This window comes from Corvus moneduloides, chromosome 7, assembly GCF_009650955.1.
Source record: "Corvus moneduloides isolate bCorMon1 chromosome 7, bCorMon1.pri, whole genome shotgun sequence".
NCBI lineage: Eukaryota > Metazoa > Chordata > Aves > Passeriformes > Corvidae > Corvus > Corvus moneduloides.
In genome coordinates this window covers 21,346,227-21,358,089 of record NC_045482.1, presented here as the reverse complement: position 1 = coordinate 21,358,089, position 11,863 = coordinate 21,346,227, and the positions used below count along the sequence as shown (strand labels likewise).

At 36.5% G+C, this 11,863-nt stretch overlaps 1 protein-coding gene across 11 annotated transcripts in view; it reads right to left on the bottom strand.

Annotated features, from left to right (window-relative positions):
* Window positions 1–6,818: 6,818 nt before the first annotated feature.
* COBLL1 (cordon-bleu WH2 repeat protein like 1) overlaps window positions 6,819–11,863 on the bottom strand; it is an 81,443-nt gene continuing 76,398 nt past the window's right edge. For all 11 annotated transcript variants that reach the window (XM_032114208.1, XM_032114210.1, XM_032114216.1 and 8 more), the window contains one exon: window positions 6,819–9,357. In XM_032114208.1, the coding sequence (XP_031970099.1) occupies window positions 9,271–9,357 (87 nt within the window). In that variant the 3' untranslated portion in view covers window positions 6,819–9,270. The remainder of the gene's footprint in view (window positions 9,358–11,863) is intronic.

Here is an 11,863-nt window from a genome sequence, read left to right as displayed (position 1 = left end):
ATGCTTTGGAAATGAGGCAAAACTATATTCCTCTGCATGGGCAATCAACACCACATTTGCTTCCTGGTCCTGCACAAGGTGGGAGAACTGCTGAAAGACAGTGTCTGCTTTTGGTGTAGGTTCCCTCACCATCTCTTTGTCTACCTCTGGCAGATTGATGGCATGGTCACTCTTCAAAAGCTCTTGGTACACCTTGCTGCAAGGGAGTACTGCAAGGGAGTCATGGATGTGCCAGAATGGCCTTCCAAACATGAGCGGGGGTGTGGTGCTAGTCAGGCATTGTGGAGAACTCTCCTGAGTCTGCAAGACACTCTGACCTGAAAACATCTTCTGAACTGCTTGGCAGCAGTCAAATAGGGCAGGTGAGGTATTGCTACTGTTTCCAGAGTTTAGGGAATTAATGCATTTCCAGTGTCTGGTGGCTGCATAACTAAGGGAACAGAAACAATTTAACAGCTACTGCAATTTGTTTTCATACTAGGATTCCATTTTTCAGGGAGTAATAGTGGGAGTATATCAAATTGTTGACCCTTTGCAAGTGGGCTCCAACATAAATTAATTGTTGTGTAAAAAAATGAATTTTATGTTTACAGTGCAATTTGTCCCTGAAATAGAGGCTCAATTAGAGCCTCAATGATTTACTAAAGACATTTTAAACACAATGTCCAAACAATGCTACATAAATTAAACATGATGTAATTGAGTGTAACACTAAGTGGCTCATCACTGTTGATTCATGTGGAAATCACTGAAATTCTACTGATCATTATGCATTCATTCAGTATTAATGTAGATACCATATGTGCTTCCATAGGGATTATAGTGTTACTCAGCATTCATTAAGTTTTAATGTACCATTAAAAAGGCATCAAAAGACCCATCTAAAAATACTGCCACAAAGGTAGTTCATTTAAAGACAGTTAAAGCAGCATGTTTCACTTTAACATTGCAATACAAAGTAAGGTAATAATGAATCAGCAGAAACAGTCCAGGAGAAAATAGTGTTTGATTGCAAGCCAGTCTAGAGTGTTTGAACTAAAGGCAGTACATTTGCCCTGTTTCAGATTTCCAGACAGCTACTTGTATTTGTAGGCAAGAGTACTTACCATGCAAGTACATGGTCTTTAAGTTGAAATTAATGAGCAAGTAGGTATCATATCCTTAAGGCTATAAGTTCTTTTGTTCACTGGCCAGAGAACTGCAAAGATCACCTGTGAATCAGATAATCACATCTGTGAATAAATAGGACTTAGGAAGGTTGTATTCAGCTGGATATTTCGTGCTTTAGAAGCACCACACACTTTTCTCAAACTTTGATCTTGTAAAGAGTAGGTACATCCTGTAGGTGACTCGATATAGCAAATAGCAAAAGGGGACAAATTAAAAAAATAACTGTGTCTAAGGGAAAAAAATCCTCTTCCAAAGATACTGAAGGAAATGAAGCATAAGGCATGCTCAGACCTACATATTTGTTTTGGCAAACCTTGATGACATGTAACTGATAAAACAGCAAAAGTATACAAGCCTCAAATGCCTATGGCACAACTCCTGATGTTTTGTAAGAATATGAGTGGCACAGAGAGCATGAATGGGGATTGATGAGTTAATGTCTCTTTCAGGAAAAGCATTGGAGAGGATTAAATTAAGCTAGCAAGTAGAAGTTCACAACAAACAAAAAATCGTTTTTCAGACAGTGTATCATTAAGTCAAAGAACTCTGTGTCACACAGGAATGTGTCACTGTTCAAAATTTATGGGAGTTGAAAGAATAAGTTGCTGAGCTCTTGAACAAGATTATTTAAGACTGTTAAATACATAGAAATCATCTTCGCTTTGGCATTCTCAGAGCTAAAAGTTGTTGAAGGTTTAGCATACTTAGGGGTAAGTATTACTTTGTGTATTTTATAATCTTATGTTTTTCCCTAGGCACATACTTTTGATCATTGTCAAAAGCCAGATAACAGGCTAAATAAACCTTCAGTTTGACCCAGTTTAACTATTCATCCTTTATGGTATAAAGCTAGAACAGACTATTGCTTGAAGATACAATGATTAATCACTTGTATTCATGTAGCAACTTTCGTGTTGATACATGGTTATGTCATCCTGATCAGTTTTCCATTTTTAACTAAAGCAGCCCCATTCCTTTAATCTTTCTTGACATGGTTTCTAAAGGTCTTATAATTCTTGTTTTATTCTCTCACCCAAATTGCCTTCCACTATTAGATAAGCAATCTAAAGAGTCAGAACTCAATCTAAAATATCTTCTGCTTTTAACTCCTTTATTTTTCACTTGGAGATTCGTTTGATTCCTGCTTATGTTGTTTTTCCCACTGATGATCAGGCAATTCACATTTCACATCACCTCCAAACTATGTTTTTGAAGTAATGTAATAGTTACACAAGACACACCTACTTCCTTTTCCTGAAAATATGGTCTAGCAGACCCTTCCTGACACCTTTTCAGCCTTTTATCTTTAGTTGGCACCAAAGACTACGCCTTTCAGGTCTATTGAACTTCCAAGCACACCTGACAGTCTAAAATTTTTTTTTTTTTACTTTGGAAATTTTCTTTAAAAGAACACCATACCAGACACAGTTTGAATAACAAAAAAAATTAAACTCACCATTTTCAGGTAGAGCCTTGCAGCCCACCTCCCTCTCTCAGGGTTCCTTTTCCTGATGGGCCAAGCCCTAGGTGAACTTCATACGTAGAGCTTGTGCCTGTGTCTCATGGTAGCTTCTGTTAAAGCTCTTAAGAAAGCTCACAGTAGAGCTCTGGTAGAGCTTACACAGATGCGTAAGAGGGGTGCCATGCAGTTACGAGCACCTACACAAACTGGGATGCCCTCCTCTTTCTACCACTCAGCTGATAAAGGGAGACTCAGGTAAACAGTGCCTCTGGCACCTTTCTCTCCTCAGCACTCTGGAGATGGCCAAAACATGCTGGAAGAGCTGGTGCCACCAGCAGCTCAGCTGCCTTCTGACCATTCAAGAGCCACCCTGGCTGCTTGACTGTGAGGCACCTACCTGTGCAGCTGCCTGGGTGCCCCTGTTGCTCCCAGTCCTCTGCAATTTAAAAAGGAAGTTTTCGCAACCGACTTCTTCAACCTTGGCCTCACCTCCTTGTTTCACGTAGGTGCTGAAGTTTAGAATTGCAGCAGCTTGGCAGTTGTAACATAGGGATTTCCTTTTTGGTACGTGTACTTTGTAGCTGCAGGTGGCCAAATACACTTCAGTTAGGGGAATGCAAGTGCTTAATTAGCTTTTAGCAATTGAAGCAATGGAATAGTGTCTGTTGATGGGACTAATCATGCTGTTTAACCAAAGGTGACCAATTGCACAGTTGCAGCTCTTTCTGCATTCCATCTCCCCATTTAGTTCAAGTATTTAATTTAGAAAACTGTAATCAGCTTAACTATTTGAAATATTATTTTTATTGTATTGTTGATAAATCAGAGCTATATAAAGCCTCAAGCAAATGTGAAATAAATTCATTCTTTCTTGCTTTGCCACTTCAGATTAAGTGTGACTATATCCTGTTAGACTGTAGCCTTACTTCTTGCTCAGGATCACATGGGGAAAAACAAAGGAAAAAGAGACATTAAACAAACAGGCAGACAGACAAAGCTGAGGAGAAATGATGAAATTCTGAGTCCAACTGTAGTTTAATAATTTTTTTTTAACTAGAAATATTTTAACCATTACTAAGTACTCTAGTGGTTAATGTACACCAGCACTAGCACACTGAGTACACTCGTATTTGCAAACAGCCACTGTTGGCCAGATTTTTTTTTAATAACTTTTTTAGGTGCAAGTTCTGTGGACTGAACTCCCCCTCTGCCCTGAGCTGACTGGATGCTTCAATTCCTTTACTCCTTTGGATACTCACTACCACATACACAAGCCTAGTCTTTAATATTCCAGTTCCTTTAACTATTATGTCACTTGAGAAGATTTCCTTGGATGTACGGTGTTTTAGCATGTTCTTGTTGCTCTGGCTGTGATGATATCAAATGTAACAGGCAAAGCAAGGTCTGCCCTGCAGTACTGAGAACAACTGATAAAATAGATGAAGAGGCTAAAGAAAATTTATTCTATCAGAGTGGAAGACTAGGAATTTCTGAAGAATACACTCTAATCTTGTCTTAACAATAACAGCTTACATATCATGTTTGTTATTTGTGTTAACAGTGACCGAATTCTCAGTAAAACGTGGGCATCAAGGATATTGTACCAGTTGTTCTGAGAATATTCAAATGAGTAAGGGTGAACCTAAGAATTAGCTTTCCACCCTACCCCTAAACTCCCGTTTAAGCATTATTTGGGAATGCCCAGACACTCATGGAAATCACCAAGCAGATTTGTTGAAACAGAAGACAGTTGTTCTTCACACAGAACAGCTGCTATCAACAAAACAGCTACTAAAAATAACACTCATTGTATAATCACAAACTGGTAACAAGCAAACATCACTGGCATTTGTGTATAATGACACTGCTATGTTAGTGGCACAAGACTGTTCTCAAAGTTTGGAAAGTTCACAGAGGAATTACCAACTTAGATTCAAATTAAACTCAGGGATTCTTTTTGGCACTAGAGTTCTATTTCAGTTGGGAATGATACAGCCCTTGCCCCTTCATGCACAATCACTCTGAAATAATACTACTAATGCTACTACTGAGTTGAAATTTCCTAAAATTTTTAGTGTCCTTTTTGGATATATGTATTTTTCCTTTTCCCAATGCTAAGAGATTTTCTTCCATCACTAAATTAGCAAATGTGGAACATCTGTTCAAGAAAAGCATCCAGATCAAGTAAAGCAAAATTCCTTTTATCTCTACCTCATCCCTTCTCCTTCACCCTCCCACTATTTTTTTTTCCCTTAACTGTCTTGAATAATTTAGGAATAACTTAGGCTATTAACAGTTTTGGTGGTCTTTCCAGGGTGATGGAGGGATGTGAGAAGGGAAGTGTTCATCTCTTTCACCTGAACACTAGCTGTTGTACTGTTAGTGAATGTGAGGTTTAATACAACTAAAAAGAGAAGATTATACATCCCTTCAAAATATGCTCTTTGAAGACATAAACCCACCCAAAAGTAAAGTGTTTGTGTTAATAAGTAGGAACAGCTGACAAAAAATAATGCAATTTTATGTACAATATATTGCAATAGACTCTTGACGCAGAGTTTGTGTTAGTTCCTATGCCACATAGCTCTTTCAAGGAAGACCAAACAAAACTAAGTGTTTAAGTTTTTAACAAACAGTTTCCCATACTTGCAAATTTCAAGTCATTTTAACAAGGAGACCTTCCCTCTCACCTAATCAGCTACCCAATCAGAAATTTTAAAGAAAAAAAAAAAAAATCCATCTTAGCTGTGATTTTCAAATGGATTGTATAAAATAGTCCCCACAGAAGGCATGCTTTTCAATTAAAAGCTGTGAAACATTTCCACTGATATTGCTACAGCTTTATCATCAAAATAGACTTCATAAGCAATCTGTCTACAAGTGATGTTTCAGCTGTGCTGTCAGCAGCCAAGCACTAACAGAACACCACATCTTCAGAACCTCAGATCATTCACAGCACCCACAAACAGTTTGGGGCCTGTGATTACAGCAGTTCCGGTCCAAACACACCATTCTGACTTCAGCCTCACATTCAGTTACCACAGACAGACAAATTAAGATGTGTGTTCCCTTCTGCTAAGAGTTCTATTTGTTTGGCTACCAATCCACCTACTTAGTCATTTACATTTAGTCTTCAAACTAGTTGTAGTTGTCCAACACCTCATAGGATGCAGTCTGGCCAAGCATTCAAGGATGTGCACCCTACTGCTCAACAGCACTTTTTCCTTGTTTCCATTTAACAGAAGTATTTCAAATGTTTTAGCAACTGTATATTAAAATAGGATTCTAAGCAGCTCCAACTGAAAGTGTTTGCTTTCGCTGGTAACAGCTACTTGTAATAAACAAAGTTAGAATTATTAGCTGCTGTCATGTGTGATACCATGCTTCTTGGTTCATATCAACATAATTTTCATGTCTTCCTTGGAGATCATGTTGTATGCTACAATTACACGTAGCTGGAAAAACCAGGGCACTGATTACTGAATATACACCCCATAAATGGAGACACTGAGTTGTTTAACATCTTGCAGTTGCAAAGTAGGAGAGCTCTTACCTTGGCCTTACAATCTTTAGTCACAAGAATATTTCCAAAAGTTATCTGGTGATGCTGTCCCAACAAAACTGCTCCCTTCTCCAGGTACATCTGTAGTCTTAATTTTATTCTTCTGCAGAATAAATTAAAAAGTATTTCTTCTATAATTACTAATAAGATCATTTTTAGTACCTACCTCTCTTTTCTTTGCTAGCCCTCCTTAACTTATGAAGCCCTGGAGTCTGAATTGTGCACCGTGCTACATGGATACCTGGTGCTTCTTCAAAGAACTTGTACCAGTAGGTCATAATGCACCTTCACTGGGGCCTGCTATTTCATCTGGACAATTACATTGCCATTTCATTTACTTCAGTATCCTTTCATTCCTAAACATTTTGACTGCCATGCAAAATCAAGGGGATTATAAGAGGTATGGCATAACTAGTTGCCTCCTGTTGGAAGACATCTGTGATACATGTTGTCAAACTAAGCATTCTTGGGCTCAAAAAAGTCTGTTTACCCTGCATGTAAGGCATTCACAACAAAAATTTACTGCTGTCTATCTTGGGCTTGCAGTTACTAGAAACACTTAACTTGTTACTTGAGCAGAAATGTTTTCATGGTTGAATAATGAATAAACACATCAAGCTCATCAAGAGTTTCTCTGGTAGAATTTAATAAAAGAGTGTAAGAAAAAAAGCATCCCTAGAAATACAATAGCAGTATTTAAAAATGTCTTACATACACATGTTGGAAGAAGAGGGAAAGAGAAAGTTTTGCTAAACAAAATTGCCACCTAGTAACAAAAAGTCTCATTGAAAAGTTTCACAGTACTATAGCACGTGTAGACATTTCAGTTAGTTATCAAGCAAGTTCAGTTACACAAAGAAGAAACCCTAAAATTCAAGCAAGGTGGTTTAATCTCTGTTACATAAAATAATATTTGCCTTCAGGAGTTCACATGAAAAGGCAGTTTATTTTTAACATATGGGACTAAGAAACAGACAGTATACAGTTTTGTAGTCAAAACTAAAGAAAAGAACAACATACAATTATTTGAGCTTTCCCCAAAAGAAGAATAATTGGACTCTGTTGATTCATTTGAAAAAAGTGAAAGATTGTATATATTTGTATTAGCACAGACGAAGATTAAAGTAATTTTATGACATAACTTTGGTCACCTTGGCAGAGAATACCAAGGTTTGAAAAAAACCCTGTAACCCCCACATACCCAAAGTACAAGGGAGAGACTCTTTTCACAGTGCAACCTCTCTCTGGCGGTTACAGATCAGCATGTTGTATAAGAATGCCTAAAACACAGACTTCAAATATCACAATGAGCATAGACTCTAGAATCCAGGGAGCAAGTTAAAATTTTCAAGTCTGTCCCTCAAGACACAGTGAAATCTAGAATGCAAGCCCCAGTTGGAAACTAGAAAAGCCCCTGTATCTTTTATCTCACTACTTTCAAGTGAAAGTTGAAACTTTCTTTCACAGTCAGACCCTGAACCAGATCTTCTGAACTACGATGTGAGCTTCCCCCACCCTTGGAATGAGCTCTTGATTGGAGGCAAGAACAAGGAGGAGATGGAAGTGGTAACACACATTGACAGGGGAATAAGATACAGGAGAGAAAACAGGAGAGAACAGCAATGAAAAAACGTTCATCAGCTCTCTTTATGAATTTTTATTTACTAAAACATTCCTTAAAGGGTTTCAGCATTAAGTTAACACCATAACTTGAAATCAGTACTTGACTCCTTACTAGGAAAGTAATTAGACCTCTTTGAGATTATTGCACAAAAACCTTGCAGCAAACAATTTGAAAATGCACATATAGATCAGTTTCTGAAACTGAGTTACATAATGTTTCTAAAGTAAAAAATATATATATTGTTAAAGAATAGAAACTAAATACAGTTGCTTAATTTTAAATCAAGTCCAGCAAGAAAATATTTTAATATGGCAAATACCCCAACACTTGCTGCATGCATCCATAATGTAGCTATTTCATCATGACTGTGATCATATTTCCATCCCCTCCCCAAAATGTATAATCTTGACAAGAAACTCAAAATTGATATAACATGAAACACTTTCTTTTAATATATATTCCCATTTTGGTATTTAATGCTTAATCTATAAATAGATGCTCTCTGACACAAGCATGATTTCTGTGTTACAGTGCTGTTTTAATATTAAAATATTTTATATGAATAAGTCCAAAGCAGTTCATTTTTTAGTTATGCTTCCAGTGAAAAAAATATATTCTATTTAATTAAGTATCAGAACTGGAATTTGTATTTTATTAGTGACTATGTGTTGATGACTACTTAAAGATATAATTAGTTCACAAAAAGTATTGCTTATCTGAGTACTAGGTAAATGCTATATACAGATATTTAAAGAGTAGTTGAGAAACATCATGTAGTGCTACTGTTAAGAAAAGGTTTTGAGTAGTACAAAAATTTCCAATAATTTATGTCCTGATTTTTTTGTGTGTGTGCACGCTACCAGGAAAAAAATGACAGGAGAGTAAAAAAAAAAAACCAAAAAATCCCACATATCCCAATTACTCTCTGCTAAAGGAACAAATCCATCTATCATTTTTAGACATTAGATTCAGACATAAGATTTCTACTAATTAAAATTTTGATTTAATAAAGTAATATGGAGGCAGCATGTGGTAGATTAAGGTTCTTACAATCTGTTAAAGTAATACACAATTGAAAACTAATTATTTGAGCTAAAACTTTTAGGTTGCTTCCAATCTATAGTTTCAGCATAGTGCTACATATTATTCAGTCTTGAAGGCTAAAAGCAAGAATCTGCAATTCTCATTCTATCATAAGCAAAGCTCACCTACACCTCGTGTTAAAACATTTTAGCAGCACAGTCAACTTTATAAAGAGAAAAAGGCAAAATACTACCATAATTTACATATTCTAATAATCTTTTCAAGGCATCAAAAGACCCAGATTGAAATTCTTATAACCATTGACAAAAATATATTAATATATACTTGCATTTACACTTTCAAAAATTGTAGTTAGTATTAAGTTGGCCTATGAAGCAGTAGTAAAGTGCAAAATATTTGGTATAATATCTAGGGATTAGCCTTAGCTTCAGCGGAATACAAAGGATTAAGCCTGGTTCTTCCATTGACAGCTATGGTGTTTGATGGAGGACCAACCTGGGAGCAGGGAGGGGAAAAAAAAGAAAGAGAAAAAAATATTAAAAAAATGCCAACGTAAATTTCCGGATTTTTATCTCTCTAATATGTTACACAGTGTTACTTCATTTAGTGCTTTTCTCATTGCAATGGAAGACCTCCTATATGATTTCTGAACTAAGCATATATGCTACAGAAGCAGAAAGAAACATAAGACATTACTTAAAAACACATTTTTTCTTGACAAAAAATTTCATGTATAACTATTCAAAAAATGCATAATTTTTAGCCCTTTTCCACACCTGGTTGCAAAGAAATACTTGAAAAATATCACTAAACCAAACACTTTTTATTAAATATTGAATAGACCTGATTTCTTACTAAATCTTCTAACACTCCTGTATACCATGGTAATGTTTCTTTTATCAGAAGCAAACCATCACTTTTAGCACAGATAGCCAAAGCCTGATTTTCAGTGGAACTGCACAGCCCAACAGCTCCAACTAGAGTTAATGGGAGCTGTAGATGCTCCACAGCCATGAGAACCACATACCACAGCACACAGTTTACTAAACATGATGAAAACATTCTCAAGAGAAAAATGATTAAAAAGAAACCTCACTTGACCCATTTTAGGTTAGTAATTACTGAGGGCCCTATTGAACAGGAAAGACCAGCAACATAAAAGGCCACAGATCTCAGCACTGCATACTCACAACACATTAAGTAAAACAGAGGGTGAAAAAAATTAAGAACTTGGCAAGTGGTGCCAGGATTATATTTTTTAAATGACTCTCAGAGCTGCAAGAAGGGAGAGTGTGGGGTAAGAGGTAAAAAGAGAAGCAAGCACCTGATGGACGTCTCTCATAATTCAAATGGATCAGATTATTACTCCTTTTCCTGACTGCAGTATGATACTGGAAGCTATGAGGTGTATGCATTCTCCAAGTCCCCTCAATTCTCAAAAGCACTTTTGGGTGCAAATAACTTATTGATACAAAATGCTTCATTTCTCTGTCCTACTACTGCCAGTTCTCCAGGTTAAACATAAAATGAGACCATGTTTTTATTAAATTTGCTGTAGGCCAAAAAAATCTCCTTCTGCTGTCAGACATACCTGTGCCACAGCATATGCACTCTGAAAGTGAAAAGAACAGCATGTACAATTTTATGCTTGGCAAAACTTCAGTGAGTTCTTCACTGCATTTTATTTGTGTTCCAGGGGTTTTTTTAAAGCCTGGTTCAGGTTTCTGTGCTGCAGACTGCTCTTCTTTATGGTTACAGCTTCTTCATTATTAGAATGTCTCCTTAAAAAGTACAGCCCTTTCATCACCCCAGTCTCAACATGTAGTTTACTGACAAAGCACATCTCCCACCCACAGAAGAGAAAGGGAGGGGAAAACCAATTTCAATCATTATCTCTCTCCTCTTCCCCATGTCATTCTTGTACCTAGACTGATAAAGACTACATGGGTCAAATCTACACTAAAAACATTTCTATAAAAAGGAGTAAGTAAGTAAAGTGTCATATTATTCAGAATGTAATTATGCATTAGAAGAGAAAAAAATATATATGCAAATACAATCCAAACAGTATTTCTGGTAGAACAGATTTTGCCTCTAACAGATTCTGAACAATACAGCATTTTCTTAATTTTATCCTGCTTTTAATGTGATTGCTGACATAGAGTGAGAAGCAATTCTACAGTGTATCATAAACCACTTGTACTGACTAGAGATCAAAAACCTACGTGAGCATGCTTGTAACTTTTCCAGGAAACTCAGTCTTCCTATTCATTGTAGAAAGGATGGGAGATCTACAAGCCTCAGAGGCTGTTGCACTGCTACGGTGAAACCAAAAACCTATGAAATGGAATGTTTCACTATCTGACCACTCACTGTGAGATTTTGACCCGAGGGAATCAAAGACTTCCATAAACAAAAATGTCCCTTGTATCCACCTACTATACAACATAAGTTTCTTTCAAGTGAAAAAGGGGAAAAAACCAAAAAAAGTACTGAATTTCTTTGACCTTCTGCAGTGAGAAACTATTCCTCAAAACAGAATGCAAAATACTAATGTGATGTCAAGAAAACTTTGTGAGACTATGATTGGTTGCAAACTTAAAACAGTACAGATTTTAGAAATGTGCACTGTTTTACACAATGAGAGATGTGTAGGTTAATTTTAGGAGAGACAATTTTTAACCAGAGGGGGTAGAGGAAGATGGTCCTTCCAGGACCATTGACAAAATATAGAGAAAAATCTTAGTTATGATGCCAAACAGATTAAGGACCTGATAAAGTCTAACAAATAGGAAATAGTCTTCAGAACTGTGTTATCTGCCTGCAAAAGGTTGCAGCCACTTCAGGTCTAGAGCAAAGCTGCTCAGCAGGTTTCTAAAACCATATAATTTCAAACAATGTAAATACAAACAAATCAGACTTTATGGACAAGATACTTAACTGATAACCTAGAGATTTATATTTCATTTCAAGAAGATTTTGATTACATTTGTACTGTATC